We start from the raw sequence: 16,597 nt of genomic DNA on the forward strand, positions 1-16,597 counted from the left end.
GTAGGAAAAGTGGTGGGAGAGAGAGACAGGATTTACTTGTGGTTTCAGACATTTCCATGACTAGATAATGGATTGTTATGTCGCTTGGTTTGCCTTAGGGTTGTCAGCTGCTGAAATATGGACTACAATAACAGTGCGTCAGCTGAATGCTACATTGGCTGATACACTCTGCCCATGTTAATAGTAGGTGAGTGTTGTAATACATTTATGGGGCAATTGTACAGGAAGCATGTCAAATCTAATTTTTTAAAATAATATGCATACAAATAAAGAAGAAGTGCGTGGAGAGGTTGAAGAGAGGTTTTGCATTCCTTAATCATGTTGTTTTCCATATCTCTAGATCACACTGAAGCATTCTGTAGTCTCATACAGGCAATCCCCTCCAGTACAGACAGGTCAGTAGTTACAAGCCTATATATTATCTGCTTAGCAGGCTCATTTTACAGTTTGTTTAACATGTTTAGGAGAGAGATTTGGGATGAGACTTGTATTTGAAATCACAGGATTGGATAAATTGTGCTATGTGTTCCTTTGAGGCAAAGTTCATGCATTCTGCCTTCTCAAAGGTTGTTGGGTAGGCACTTGGTATTATACTGCCAGTCATCTGGTATTAATCTGGAATAAGAAGTGGATTTAGGTTCTTATATCACTTGAGTAATAAGGACATTGTTTTTCAACCAGATGAGGGTACAGGTAAACTCAGGTGGCTTTAAGATGCTGAAAACACCCTCAGGCTGTCTGGTAAAAGAGTGAGTGGTGCTTTTGTATAGCTCAGACAAAAATACAGACTGTCAGTTAGGTCTGGTAGGACAAGGCCCAGGAGCAGAAGGATGACTGGGATTCACATTGGCCTGTATTTGATGCAGACTTTCTGGTCTGTGATGCAGCAAGTCTATCCCCAAATTAGAAGGTCACTAGCACTGGTCTGAAAAAGGCTGTTTTATCTATTTTTCATTGGCTCTTGATCACTCACAAGAGGCTTGGAGCTTTATAGGTAAGTAAGAAGACATGCCTTCTGATAGTGCCCTTTAAAAACAAGAATGAGTTACTGCAAGTCTGTTGCCCCATTAAACTTAGCTTCATGGTTTTTATGCAGAAAAGATATTGTATGTCAAGTTCTCCCTGTATACACCATGATAACCATGCACAGATAATTACATGGATCTACAGGTATTAATCGTAAAAATAATGTAATAGCTACATAAAGGAGAAATCGCATAAATAGAGCAGGGTGAAAGGAATTAGACAGGGTGCCTGTGCCTTTGAATCTCTGACCTGGGTAGTGGGGGCATTAAAATGCAGAGTTCAAGAGAGACAAAGTGACATACTATAATAGTGCATAGTAATAATGGGAATCCAGCCATTGAAAACAATTATACATGGATGCAGGGGAAACCAAATGGATGCTTCAGACCTCTTTTGGCACTCCAGAGAAGCTGGTTAGGGAGCAAAATGTGCTGTTCTTTTTCACAGCCCCATACTTATGGCCCATGCATGCATGTGTGCACACACATGCACATATACACATTTGTTTGGAAGGGGTCATAGGATCTTTCTGTGCATTTCCTTGTCTCTGTTGTCTTCCCCATATTATGTTCAATTACAGAAGGGTTTCACAGTTGGTAGGGTCAGAAGTGACCTTAGCAGATCAAGTCCAACCCCCTGCTGTGGCAGGAAAGACCCCAGCAAGGTGTTCGTCTAGCCTCCTCTTAAAGACCCCCAGGGTAGGAGCCAGCACCACTTCGCTTGGAAGTTGGTTCCAGATCTTAGCCGCCCTGACCGTGAAGTAGCACCTCCTGATGTCTAGTCTGAATCTACCCTCTGCCAGCTTGTGACTGTTATTCCTGGTCACTTCTGGTAGTGCTTGGGGAATCCTATATTTCAGGAGGGCAGACTTCAATGAGGTAAGGAGACTAGTCCGGGAAGCACTCGGGTCTGGGAGGGGAGGGAAGCCAGGTGTCCGAGAAGAGTGGTTGCTCCTTAAGGAGACAATCCTCCAAGCCCAAAGGGAGATAATCCCAACATGGATCAAAGGGAGCAGGAAGGCACAAAAGCCCCCATGGCTCACCAAAAGCATCCGGGAATGTCTTCTAGTTAAAAAGGAGGCAGATATCACTTCTGTTAGTGCCCCATCTTTTAACTGAGTTATGAAAAAGACACAACCCCTACTCTTTGCAAAAGGTCTGCAACACAACTGGCCCCTTAGAAATTCAGGAAGCTATCAGATTGATAATCCTGATAAAATACTCTGCCCAGTTAGAATCAAAAGACAGACCCAGATCTCCAAAAAAGGAAGTGAAGGTTTCTCCTGAAAACATGGGCACTCTAATCAGAGAGAGTGCATTGCTCTCCAGGCTCCATTAGAGAAGGATTGTACCTCTGGCATACTTCACAGCTAAGGGCAGAAATTACACATAAACTGTATAAGTGATCAGAAACGGGTTGATACAATGTCATTAAGTAGCATGTGATATTAAAGACTATGTCAATGCACAGCCACCCAAGCTGGTGAGTTCCCTGCCCCGTGCTGGTCTAATTTATTTATGGGTTTGATTTGATTCTTAGATAAAAGAATGAGGAGAAGGCTGCTGTTGTCACCACTGTGGATGTCCTTTTAATCAAGCCAATTAGTTTTTGTTGATGATATTTTTTTTTCTCATTTTCCCTCTTTTTACATAGTCTGATATAGTTCAGAAGTTTTGCTAGAGTTGAATTTGTCCAACTTTAACCCTGGATGAAGCAGTGTTTGAATTGTTTCACTAGATTTGCATTGTTTCTGGCTTGTGCACATCTAACAGTTAGAAGGGAGCAGCTGCCGTACGGTTTGGAGCAAGAGGTCTCTCCCCTTTTGAGATGGCTCCAAATGTACATTTGTCCATACCCTTCCTATGTTTTTGAAGCTCCTAGCACCATGGGACCCTACCTCTGATTGGAGATCTCTGCATGTGATTGCAATATATACAATCTGCTATTTTGTATCTGGTCATGGCTTTTCTGTTAGATCTCATGGTATGGTGATTACTCATTCTGTATCAGGTCACACTTGTATTTGGGGTGGGGTGCTAGGCATTCAGAAACTATAAAGACACTATACTAATATGTCAAGAGGCACCACCATAAGGACTTAGATTTTCAAAGTTGCATATTTTGGATCTTGGCTTTATATCAGCAACTTCTTCCCCCCACCCAGTCCAGGACACTGGGATACTTCATGGATGAGGAAAATGAGAATGGGATAGAGTGTTTCTTCTCTGCCACAGATACCCACAAGTTCTTATATGTTCCAAGCCGGCCGTGACCAAAAATGACTATAATCTGGTGGCTGTGAAATGAGTTCTTTAATCTCAGTGTTGCAAAATTGTGACTCAAATCAGCACCAACTGGCACCTTGACTGACAGTCTCAGAGGATAGACCCATAGACCCAGGGTCAAAGGGATAAAGAGATTATTTTTTAATTAATCCTTTTTCAGTTGCTGTTGCTGAACTTCTTCCAGCATGTGAGTTACCAAAAGGCTTTGTCTTCCATGCCAAGAAGCATTCAAGTATGTCAGCATTCACTCCAAGTATGGACATTGCACCTGGGAGAAAACACTTTGACCTTTCACATATTTGCCTAAAGGGGTCCCATGCTTAAGTGAGCATAATAAAATCATTGAACAGGAATTATGGCTCACATATTTATCTATGCTAAAAGGAAAAATGAGTGAAGTGCATTCATCTTTTGAGTTACAGGAATTAAAGATCAAAGATTAAGTAAAATTTGGGTGCACATGGAGATGTAGCAATTTGGAATATGTTGAAAATTAGGTAGGTTATTCTCAGTGTAATTTGTAAATTCAGGGTTTCACATTTGAACTGAACAAATCAAATCTGTTTTCCTTCCCCAAAAAACAACATTTAAATGGAGGAAGCTGCAGTGCTTATGGGAAAAGGGACTGTGGTAGCATCAAGAATCTGATTTAGGGCTTACCATAAGTATCCTACATTCTGATGCCACAAAGACACGTTTAGCACAGCTTAAAGGTGACCAACTTTCTAATGGGCAACCAGTCAAAATGAATTATCACCATCTGGAACCTGAAGTTAGAGAGCTGCTATCATATCCCCAGTCCACCATTGGACTTCAACCAGCTCAGGATGGAATATGACAAATATTCTTAGCGGGCATGGCTGCATTACACCATATTACAGGTTTTTAGGAGGAAAAAAAGATGATGTGGTGGTGTCTAAAAAACATTCAGCTGTGCCTGCTATTTGTTATATGTATGATCAACCTGGTCATACATATGCTGGTACTTATGCAGGCAGACCTGGTACTTTGTGTTCCCTAATTTGTTGTCCTACAATCTAAATACAGGATGAACGTTTTGGGGGACAATGGGTGTGGTTTTTTGTTTCCTGCCTTATAAGGCCTGGCCCAGTATGGCCCAGTTCTCTGACTGAGGTCACTAATGCACTCTCACAAAACAAAAAAGCAATAAAAATAATTTTACCAGTTGACCACCCCAGCAGGAGTTTACATGCACTGAATGCAAGTATCCAAGCAGGAATTCATCTAAGACGTGAGGTTTAACTCTGTGTACCATGAAACCCTTTCCCCATCCATTTTCTGCTTCTTGTCTGAGGGCAAGTGCTTCCATATCGGGCAATGATCCTTTTACCGACTCAGGTGGAATCTACTCAGTTTATCTCATGGATCTCCGTGATAAATGCCCACATACCACACTTAGCTTGAAGTCCTTCAGCCTGGCCCAGATGTGGCTTCTATTTTACATTCTTCTTCAGGAAAGATCTAGTAGAGGATTCTCAGCAATTGCCTGCAAGTGTTTACTCCATTCTGGAGGAATGAAGGATATGCCATTTAATCTTCTTCATGCCTCTAAGTTTATAGCAGCATTCCATAACTGCAGAAAATGGGAATACTCTTTCCTTCAAACATAAAATTGGTATGTCAAGTATTATCCACAGTACCACCATCACCTCCCTCCTGAGTATATAGAAGATACAGGAGCTGTGTTAAAAGACTGTAGTATATTACATACTTATTAATTTAATTGCTTTTGCCCCAACTTTTTGCCTGACTGCAAGAAATTTGGAGGAATACAGGTGTGTGGTGAGGGTATAAATAACTTTCTGATATCTACTTGCTAGGGACTCTATTGTATTAACTTTTGGAGGCAAACCTAGAACAAACCTTGATAAATTTCCATCCCTTGTATTATAGATATATATATATTACTAACTATCTAGGGCAAAAACAATGTAATGGTATTTATAGTGGAGTAAAGGTTCTAGGTCATCCTCACATACTGACTAAACTCAAGTAAAGCTTTCTTTCATTGTAAAGTTGAAGCCAAGGAATTACAGGTTCTTGGTTATCTTCTTCTCCTCTTTCCTTTTTTTTTCTGAGAGATTCATGAACAGAGGTTTCAGCAATAAGAATTTGGAATATTTCATTTTTTCATTCTTGTGCTTTTTCCATTGGCTGTACACATTCCCATAACACAGGCACCTGCTGTTGGACAAAGTCTATGCCTTTTACAATTAAATGACATTAGGATTTTCCCTGACATGTCTGTTAGCTGAATGCCTCTTAGAAATTGTTTGTATTATGGACCCTATGTGGCTGTTTTTGCAGCTCAGTCATCTTCAGTGAAAAATAAGTCCTATCATTACCTTTGAGCAAAGGACAAAAGGTCTGACTTAGAAGTATGTTGCTGGAGGAAACTCTTCAAGTTCTCAGATAGAAGACTCACTGTCTTGCAACCAATGCATTTTTATCTAGGATACATATCTCCCTTGTTTCTCCTCTTCTGTTTCCCCCCACCTCCCTCCTTGTACCTGTCTAATGAATGCAAATCCCTCCCTCTTTTCCAAGGCAGAAATTCTGGAGCCCAAAAAACTCACCTCACATTTGTCCAACAAACCTAACTAACTCCACCACATTTCAGCAATGAAACTAGTTCTGCTGCTGTGCTTTGTTAGCTGCCTCAGAACAGGATGGGCGGTTCAATTATCCAGTTTAGACAAAATCTGTGAGTACTGCTCTTCTATTTCAGCAATAGCAAGCTACAGTGTACTTTATGCTTTTAATTAATGCATTGGTGTTTACTAATCCTCTGCTAATTAATGCTGTAACGGTGCAGCTAAAGTATAGGGGAACTGGAAAACAAAACTGCAGTATATAGTTTTAACTTGGATGTAGCTATTATTATTTATGTGTGCCATATGTATGTGCAGAGCTATGCAGACAAGTACATATCCTTATTATAAGATATAATTTTCCCATTAAAATATTTCATTGTAAAACATCAATCTATTCAGCATAGAATTTTGAAACATCTGGAGCCAGATGTTTCTAGTGTAATTAGAACTGAGGAAGGAAACTTCTGGGTGGCATTTAATGGTATCATAGTAAGAAGTGGGATTCATGATGTATAAGCAGGGATATAGATTCACTTTCTTTATCCACATAAGGCATTTCAGTCATGATTATATGAGTATGGCAGATAGAGATCTTTATAGAATATCAATGTTGCATAGGCAAGACAAACCTATTGCCCCTTTCTGTCATACACTCTTGGTCTAGACTTAATATAGAACCTGACTTTCAGTAACCAGTGGAAATTGTGGCTATTCGCCTCTTTGAAAATCAAGTCCACCCTTTATCTCATTATTGCATATAATAATATGGTTCTTTAGGGCCCAGGCCAAATACCAGCAATGTGTCTGTCCACTGATTGTAACAACAGCTGCATGATGTCTTTAATTAGTGATATATGAATTCTTTAAAACTTTGAAGATTCTTTTGGGATCAAAAAAGGTGTTTAAATATAATGTACTGCAGTCATGAATGGCATTATTCACTTTAGACCAGAACTGGTGCTGTGATATGCCTGTGTAAATCCAAAGCCTGTCCTTTGAAGGCAGTTATTTTGAATATGCAAACCTGTGATTCAGAGCTAACTTAATCTTTCTACTTCCAACCCTGCAGCTGGCATTCAAGAAAAATCTCTACTGATTTCAGTGAGAGTTTTGCCTAAGGACTGATAGATAAGGTCTTCATTTATAACAAGAAGAACATGACTTAAATCACTACATCAGAAAGCAAAATGAGAAAGAACCGGCATTAGAATAAATGGCCAGAGGCCAACTACAATGCACAATGAGTAGGCTCGTGAAACACCCAGTCCTACAGAAATGTCATACCTGTTCTGGCTCCAAGCACAGGAGAACCCAATACCTTTATCTGAGATCAGACTTAAAGGGATAAAACGTTAGTGATTGATACCAACTATTCTTCACTCTGCTGCATCATTTTTGATTACACAGGAGGTTCCTTCCAGTCCTATGATCTCTGTTTCTACTTTCCTATGTGGATAAGCAATGTATTACAGTTGCTGTATACTGTTTGACTCCCTTCAACTTCAGGGGGGTTGGCAATGGGGTGGGATGGCACTAGTCTTTTTCCCACTTGATAGTTTCCTAAATCTTTGAGTTGATAGGGATTACTACCATTTTTAACCTTGGTACATAATCTATATAGCAGTGATTCTCAACCAGGGTGCCTGAGGTGCTTTGAAATCCTTTCAAGGGTGCCATGAGATGCCATGCAAAGTTAACACAGTTAGGTGTACAAACGTGATTCACAAAATAAACCCAGATATTTTAAATAGGAATCCAGTGTGTCAAACACCTTCTGACCTGTTCTGATCTTCCTGAGTTCTTTACAACATAAGAATTGCTCAATTACTTTTCTGTACTCAACAATGAGTAAAGGTAAAAAGGTTGAGAACCACTTCTCTAATCTTAACTGATGTATCTTATATGTTTTAAGCAATACCTATCTTACCAGAGGGGTTGATATGTATAAAAGTATTTTCCCCATCCCAAAGGGGCCTCTACTGTGCTCCATACTACATCTACCTAGAACTGGACACCATAAATTAGTTGTAAGTCAGCAGTATCCTAACTAAAACACACAGGTGCACCCACTGTGTCCCTGAATCATCTTTAGTGAATTAAGATGGGTGAGAATGTACCTGAAAAAGTTCCTTGAATGCCTACAGCATTAAGAAAAGAGTACAAGATAGCTAATATTGTTTTACAATTTTGAATCAAAGCTTTTGTATAATGCAAAAGAGCCTTTCAATTACATAAAATTCCAGCAAAATATTTTTATTTTTCCTAAAAATATATACATATTTTAATAAAACAAAATTGCAAAAATCAAATGAACATGAAAACATTTTCCTGCTCATTAAGGTATTTTTTTGAGGATGGAAGGGATCAGTTCCCAACCAACTCTGATAAATCTGTTACATAATTTCCTAGATTTCCTGGACATCTTTACTGAGAGAAGAATTGGTCTGACATTTTTTTCCTTTTGTTTCCAGCACTGAACTTCTTTCCTAACATGAGCAATATTTTAGCAGCAAGATTGAGTACTTCCTTCATTGTTAATATCCCTAAGTGTATCTCCTCCTCTCACTATACACCCACTACCATCAGACCAGCAATAGCTGTTCTTGGTGAGACAGTTGGCCTGCCAGGTAGGACATATTCTTATTTTGTTTGATGAATTTGTTATTTTTTTAACTCAGTGATATTTTAATGGTCACAAACGTGGCAGTTCCATCAGCATCCATGGACCATCAGACAGTGTATAGGCAACAGAAGTATGGGCTGCTTCATCATGCCTCACCCACATGACTCAAGGGGTTTAGAGTATGTCTTTACTGCTTCCAGAAAGAGTGCATGTGCACCATTGAGAAATAATCCCCACCCGCTTGCACCCATGGCCAAACCTGCAACTTAAGCAATGTACACAGTTTACTAGGATCCCAAGTGTGTGTCCCAGCACAATGTCCAGGCTCTACCCCTTGGAAAAACTTGAGAACCCCTCTGAGCTGTCTACCCTGTCTAATGTGTAAACCTGGGTGCACACAAAGAGGGCATGTGTGGATGGGGCTTGTGGGTCGCTCTAGAAGCAGAAGAGACTTGTAATTCAAGGGACCATCTCTATGATCTATGCTCTGCCCTTTGATGGGACTGTCAAAGAGGGGGCCAGTTATATTGTACAGCTTTTATTTTAAATGGCCATCTATCCACCAGGAACTGACTGAACTGTTGAGGTGCTTCTACACTGCCTTGAATAGCAATAACTTTCAGTCATATTATTTGCAATCTTAGTTGGATTTTAACTATGAGTTTACCTGTTCAGAAGCAAAGTAGCACCCCTCCCCAAGGAAGCTGCTTCCCTCACATGCCGTGATCACAAGACTTACACAGGGAAACAAAGAGCAGCATAGGTCTCCTTTCTTCTCTCCCTACTTGTGTCAACTCACAAATGAGCCCCAAGACATTTCTAAATTGCTAATGGGTTGAGCTCTTGCCGCGCTGATTGGGCATGTGATTGATGTACAAGCACTATGCTGTTCTTTCCTCAGCTGTGACAGACACCAACCAGATCAGATCCCTCCACAACTTCACTGATGCCCCCATTTACTATGCGGGAGAATTTGCAAGTGTCTCATGCAGGATGGCCAGGGCTCTTGTGAAAATGGACATAGATGATGAGAACTATAAGCTGACCACAATTGTAGGCTACCAGGTGGGAGCAGAAGTCTGTGAAAACACTAAGGGACCCTTCTGCAATCGAGTCCTGAAGCCATCCTCATTCTACAGGTACCATACAGGCCAAATGAAGTGAAATATCATTAAAATGGTAGTAGACTTTGAAAAGTCAGTGCTGTTCCATGGTGTTATCTACTGGAGAATGTGATACAAGAGCATGAGAAGTCTTTGTTTTTTTAGCAAGTGTGAGAAACCATTAATTTTAAAAAAATCACACAAAATTAAAAAAAAAACCAAAACATTTTGAGCTATGTGTTTCTCTCCTTAAAAGTTATTTCCTTTTCCTTAGAGTTTGTTCATTTCAGCTGTAGTGCAGGGTAGGAGCTTTTCCCAAAATACAAATGCCTGATTTTCACTTGGTGATCCTTACGGTTTAATAAATCATGGTGAGAAACTCGGGGGACCAAAGAATTTTTTAAGGGAAACTTTCAGGAAGAAAACATTCTCTACTACCCTCAGCTTCTGTAAAAAAAACCCCCTTAATTTAACATATAAAGTACCTGTAACATGCTTTTTTTAAAAATGAAAATGGTCAAATCAATAGAAAATGGTTCAAATGACTCAAATGGACCCAGATTTTTACTTCTGGCTCACTCTGGGATGGGAGCATTTTTCAGAATCTCAGAAATGTTTATAGGCTGGGAAGCCTGGTTCCCAACCACAGCTGGCTGAGACTTCCACCGATAGATGGTGGGGCAGGAATTTGCAGTGGGCACAAATCTGGTAGTGCTGGTGCCTCCACCAGCCAACCCTAACCCTAGATAGGTAGGTGCATCACTCCAATGCAAATAATGGCAGACATTTATATGACCCTGCCAAAGCAACTGTTTAACATTGGGTGGCCAACCTACAGCACGTGTGCCGCAAGTGGCCCAGGCAGTCTCTGTGTGTGGCACAGATATCAGTGAGGGAACAAGCAGCACAGTGACAGATAGGGCAGAAAGCAGAACAGCAAAATATTCAGGGGAAGGAGATCAGAGTGGCATTCAGGAAGGGTGTGGGGCTAATTTGGGGCATGACTCTCAAAAAGGTTGGCCTCCACTGCACTAATATATCTTTTCTTTTAACTTTTAAGGGTGAATTTTTTTGTTTTGGATGAAAATGCTGTAGTAAGAGCTCACACAGGCTGGTCTGATCCCATCCAGACAAATAATGGTAAGTCCCTAACATGGTAAAAAGGTAATTTCCATCATTTGCCTTAAGCTGCTGCTCTTTCAGAATCACTCAGACACCCAGATAATATTCCCAGAGCAACCATGGGACTGTGTCACTGTAGCTTTTCTGACTTGTTTCTCTGACTCTCTGACTAGTCTCACCTCATAAAAACTGAAGTCTGGATTCACTATTGCAATTTAGCTCACACAATCATATGCAGGTGTGTTAAGTCCAAATGGTAGTGTTTTACATCTACTTTGAGGTTATTTTACATGTCATTTGCACAGCAGTAGTAAAGGAGGTGGAAGCCATGAGTGAATCAGGCTTCTGGTCTCCTCAGGCCTGCCTATAGTGATCATTAGAATTGGCCAAGCACCCAGAGAGAGAGTGGGGGGAGGAGAGAACAGGGGGCAGGAGATGGATGGAGCCAAGTGAGTTTTACCTGACCCTGGAAACTCAAAACCCCCAGATGATCCCAAGGGCTCCCTGAACATTGGGATTTGCCATTCTGGTACCCCTATAAATCGGTGCTCAGGACTGCTGCCCACTTGCCCACCATGAGTTACATTACTTCTTCTGGCCGCATGCTATGGTGCAGAAAAGAAACGCAGTTTTGAACATTTGCGCCAAAACTTTCAATCCTAAATCGTTTTTCTTTACATTCTAGTGACAAGCTTCTCAGCCTATGATGGTTCATTTGAAGGGAGAGCAGGAGGAATGATTGTGATCACCGTGCTGCTTTCTGTTGGCATGTTCTTGGTGGTGGTTGGTTTAATTGTGGCAGCTGCTCTTGGAGGTAGAAAATCCTAAAACTGGCAAGTCAAGATTGCCTTCCAGAATGATGCCAACAACAGCTATGGATAAAATGGGGCCTGGGAGTCAAGAATATGTTTATGTAAGCAGTGGTGTACATAAGAGGGAATATGAAGAGTTAGAAACAGTGGAAATCAGAAATAAAGATGTGTAATTTATAAAGTGAAAAAACTGTACAGCCCGATTTAGACAGAGATAAGCCCAAAAAAACCCTCAAGACCTGACCAATGCTCAAGTTGGGTTCCAGATTGATTTGAATCTTTATCTTGCTAACTGACTGAAGTGGATATTTGAGGTATATAGCACATAGAGCACAAGCTGTGACTTTAAAGTATCAAGGAAAAACATTGTTGAGGGTGATAGGTTGAGTTCTGTATCTAGGCTCTGTTCACTTGGCACAATGCAGTGCTGTGCAAGGGCACCTGTGTACGAGAAGCAGTATAGTTGCATTTGCTAATGATGTAGCTATATTGCTTCTGGTACCTGAGTTGGATCTGAATGAGCTCAAGTTGGGTATCTGTGCATAGCACTACCTTGTGTCAAGTAGATATACCTTCATTGTCTTAGACCAGAGGGGGCCGACCTTTTTGGCATGGGTACTGGAAATTAACCCCTCACCTTCCCTGAGTGCCACACCAATCCTTTCCCTCTGTCCGATGTGCTTTTCTACTTTTTTGCTCCCTGCCCTATCTGCTGTTCTGCTTTCTGTCTCTTACTTACCCTGTGCTCTCTGCCTGATCTGCTGCTCTGCTTTCAGCTTATTGCCTCATCTGCTCTTCTGCTGCCTGCTCCCTCCCCAATCTGCTTCATACCACACACACAGACTGCTTGTGGAACTTGTAGCACTTGTGGCAGGTTGGCCACCCCTGCTGTAGACCATCTTTTGTGTTAGTGGCTATGTAAAGTATAAAAGCAAGTGACTGTATTGCATATAATGGTTGAATATGGTATGCCAGGGTCTATATATCTTTCTGTTAAATGTACTGAATTTCCATTTATCTCTTCCCTCCACCATGAATCAGATGACACCATCTTTGAGTGTGATGTTTCTTTTTGGCTGGACAGGTTGTATGGTGCAGTATACTAATCAATATAGTAGCTGGTTTTAGAAGCCTGGCCTTAAGAGGCATTGAGCACTAGTTCTGCTCATTGCGTTGACTTCCATGTTGATGTCAAGGAGAGCTGCAGATGCTTAAACCATCTTAAGTTCAGGCCTTTACCCACACTGTGGGTGTCCTGACGATCTATAGGCTTCATATACTCTTTCAAAGGGGCCATTAGTCTCCACAAGATTCAGTGGCCATGGCCAAAACTGCAGCATTTTTGCTTGTGTTACTTAGGCTTGTTGGTTAACCTGCTAAAATTGAGCTGAAAGAGCTTATACTGCTTGTAGCTCATAGACCTGATATCTGTGGTCAGAATTTGCTGTGATAGTTTGGCAACTGCACTTAAACCTCTTTGGATGTGGCCAGAGAAAACAGTACTGAAAAACAGGTTGAAATTATGGAGTCTGAAGGAAGACCTCAATATTTGTGAAACAATTCAAAGCTCATAGTTAAGATAACGAATAGGTAAGACTAGAAATCAAACTTATACAAACTGGGACATATTCTGCTCCTGGTCAAACCTGTGCAAAACTCAGTGAATTTGATGTAAATGCAAAGTATTAGTTTAGGTAAAATTTGGCTCTTTGAGTTCAATCCAAAGTCTACTGAAGTCACATGGGAACCTTCCTAGGTGACTTCATTATACTTAGAATTAGGCCCTTTATATTTTGTATTTTTCACTAAATGAACTCTTCCAGGCTTTAGGTATCAAATTAAAATAAATGATCCTTGATTACTTTTACGTAATAATGACTTTGTGCCAAGTGAAATGGATGACAATCTGTGGTAAGCATTAAAAATAAATAAAGCCAGGGGAAATGCTTCTGCAGTTTTCTGATGCTGCTGAATTTCACAACACCCATGAGGACGAGTATATGACACATTAGCCAGAGTGAATTCCAATAACTGGTCAGTAGCTGGTGGTCATTCATAAAAAGGGATCACTTCTAGAAATGATTTAATAGGAAATCTGTCCTGTGTCACTGATGTCATGTTTTATGTGTCACTTTGCTGTATTTTCAGAAATTGCATTCAGGTCCTTGGTTTGATAAAATGGACAGTAATCTACTTTATACCGTCCTTGCTAAACTGTTATGTGTTTGGGTTCATAACATTTTTTTCTACCTACCGCTAGTCATTTCCAGGTTTGTTTTTTATTTTTTCCCCCTCCTTCTGAACACTGCTTTGACATTCAAGTAAAAATGTGAATGATGTTTATAAATTAATGATCTTTGTAAATAAGTTCTGATTTAAATTACAATGCAACTGAAACTTGCTTGGAAGGAAAGTAAGTCCAGCATGAATGAAAAAAATTAAGCTTCAAATGATTTCACTTTACCTTAAGTTATACATCAAGTCTGTATATGTGCTCTTCATTGAGAGCCTAATCTGGTGGAGTGATGAGTTCCTCCAGGGAAATGTACAAAATCCTCTGTTGTTCTTAGTATTCAGTCCCAGGCTGTTGCTTTTGTGTTCCTATGACCAAGTCCTCTGGTGGTGTAAAGGGCAATTCACATGCATGCAAGAGAGCAGAATCTAGCCCATAATATTATAATATTTATGCCTGGTACATATCTTGCATCTCATACATGTTGGGAGCCATGTGCTCATCTTGCTGCCATCTTTTTTACCATACAAATAAAACCAGAGGCATAACAGGGTAGCTTTGTGCCCTGGGCACTGGCAATAGGGGAGACAAGAAGGGTTTGGGGGAGACATTGTTTCCCCTAGCACCCCCTGGCATAACAAGGAATAATGGACACAAGTTATTGGAGAGTAGGTTTAGATTAGACATCCGCAAGAACTACTTCACAGGGCAGCTAGGAGCTGGAACCAACTTCCAAGGGAAGTGGTGCTGGCTCCTACCCAGGGGGTCTTTAAGAAGGGGCTTGATGCCTACCTGGCTGGACTCATTTGAGTCCAGTTTTTCTCCAGGTGGGGGGTCGGACTTGAAGATCTGCAAGGTCCCTTCCGACCCTACTTCTATGAACCTATGAATACTGGTTGCTATGCTGCCAGGTATGCCAGTGGTGGTTATTTTTGCACCTCCCCTCAAAAGGCTGCACATGGGGCTGCTGCTGTGATCAGCGCAAGTTACACTTCCGAATAAACCTTATTTTCATCAGGTGCCCATGAGTCTACAGTAGAGAAGATTTACTAATAAATGCATTAGAGTTGCCACATACATATTACTGTCACACAAGGCAAATAATAGTGCAAAGGGTTTACATTTGATAATTAACCCTGCATACAGCAGTGGTGTCCAAACTTTTTAAGTAGGAGATCATCTTTGGCATTTAAAACAATCCAAGATCTACTGTGTGCCACCGCCACCTCCACCACTCGCCCCTTTCCCCCGACCCAGCTGGTAAATCTGTGGGGAGGGAAGGAGGAGGTAGATCGAGGCAGAGGGAGAAAAAATTATTTGGGGTCATGCCTCCCCAGCAGGTAAGTCGCACCTGGCCAGGGCCTCATTCATCTTACCCCTGTTCCTGCCTTTGAAGCACTGTCCCTCACCGTGGGGGCCTCAATCTAACCCCCACCCCTTCCCTCCCCCACGGACTGAACTGCTGGGCTGGCACACTCGTGCAGGCATGCGTGTGCGTGCAGGCATGCGTGTGCATGCACGCAGGCACTCAGCCCCTCACCCCAGCCTCAGACTGACTCCAAGAGGCTCCGAGATCTACAAGAGGTTGTGAGATCTACCAGTGGATCGAGATTCCAAGATGAACATGGGCCGACAGTGTGGGGATGCGGTCAGGAAGGCTTACCACACCTTGTCACACATCCACAGATGCATCACGAGCAGGTCCAAGGAGGTGATCCTCCCCCTCTATGCGGCACTGGTCAGGCCACAGCCGGAGTACTGCGTCCAGTTCTGGGGGCTGCACTTCAGGAGAGATATGGACAGCATGGAGAGAGTCCAAAGGAGGGCTATGCACATGATCAGGGGTCAGCAGGGTAGACCCTATGGGGAGAGGCTACAGGACCTGAACCTGTTCAGCCTCCACAAAAGAAGGTGGAGAGGGGATCTGGTGGCTGCCTATAAACTTGCCAAGGGGGACCAGCAGGCAATGGGAGAGTCCCTGTTCCCCTGAGCACTACCAGGGGTAACAAGAAATAATGGCCATAAGTTAACTGAGAGTAGATTCAGGCTAGACATCAGGAGGCACTACTTCACTGTCAGGGTGGCTAGGGGCTGGAACCAACTTCCAAGGGAAGTGGTGCTTGCCTCTACCCTGGGGGTCTTCAAAAGGAGGCTAGACAGCCACCTAGCTGGGGTCATTTGACCCCAGCATCCTTTCCTGCCCATGGCAGGGAGGCGGACTAGATGATCTGCTCAGGTCCCTTCCGACCTTACCAACTATGAAACTATGAGATCCACTGGTTGGTGACCAGTGGCATACAGTATGCTACTTTTCCTGCAGATCAGCTGCCCACTCAGACTGATGCAGCAACCACGTCCAATGGCATTTAAAAGTCCTTAAAAAGTATACACCCAGTTATATGGAGCCCTGCTATGAAGAGGCCTTTTCCACTTGGTTACAGTGCACAGGGACTGCTCAGATATACTGAACCAACACAGCCAAACTGCTAGTGTCCTAGTCATATTGTTTACATTTGCAGTAGCCACAGAAACACAGAACAAAATGAGAGTTCCTGCCCCAGCAAACTTTACGCTCCCTTTTCTAGTGTCAGATAAAATACTCCCATGCTGCTGAGGAAGGCCCTGGATTTTGTATATAGAATCATAGGAAAGTACAGCTGGAAGGGACTTCATGAGGTGATCTAGTTCAGCCCCAAGCTTAAGGCAGAATCATCCCAACTAAACTATCCCAGCCAAGTGTCTGTCCAATCTGCTCTTGAAAATTACCAGGGATGGAGA

At 41.9% G+C, this 16,597-nt stretch overlaps 1 protein-coding gene across 2 annotated transcripts; it reads left to right on the top strand.

The window, feature by feature from the left end:
* Positions 1-83: 83 nt before the first annotated feature.
* Positions 84-13,791, top strand: LOC149866499 (uroplakin-2-like). Of its 2 annotated transcripts, XM_090041120.1 has the most exons (6): positions 84-187; positions 341-395; positions 8,398-8,553; positions 9,451-9,688; positions 10,713-10,792; positions 11,460-13,791. In XM_090041120.1, exons 3-6 carry the CDS (start codon positions 8,418-8,420, stop codon positions 11,600-11,602), a joined length of 597 nt encoding a protein of 198 aa, XP_089897246.1. In that variant the 5' UTR covers positions 84-187; positions 341-395; positions 8,398-8,417; the 3' UTR covers positions 11,603-13,791. The 2 variants fall into 2 exon arrangements, with proteins under 2 accessions (XP_089897246.1, XP_089897245.1); XM_090041119.1 differs by lacking the exons at positions 84-187; positions 341-395 and adding an exon at positions 5,899-6,036.
* Positions 13,792-16,597: the final 2,806 nt, after the last annotated feature.

The sequence above is a fragment of the Crocodylus siamensis genome, chromosome 4 (assembly GCF_052110815.1).
Source record: "Crocodylus siamensis isolate JL-2025a chromosome 4, ASM5211081v1, whole genome shotgun sequence".
NCBI classification, from domain to species: Eukaryota; Metazoa; Chordata; order Crocodylia; family Crocodylidae; genus Crocodylus; species Crocodylus siamensis.

Bases quoted from the DNA above. Each gene is read 5' to 3' on its own strand.
- LOC149866499 (XM_090041119.1), top strand. From the start codon at position 5,955: ATGAAACTAGTTCTGCTGCTGTGCTTTGTTAGCTGCCTCAGAACAGGA. The intron at 6,037-8,397 runs GTGAGTACTGCT...TTTTGTTTCCAG, and splicing joins ATCCAGTTTAGACAAAATCT to CACTGAACTTCTTTCCTAAC. The intron at 9,689-10,712 runs GTACCATACAGG...TTAACTTTTAAG, and splicing joins AAGCCATCCTCATTCTACAG to GGTGAATTTTTTTGTTTTGG.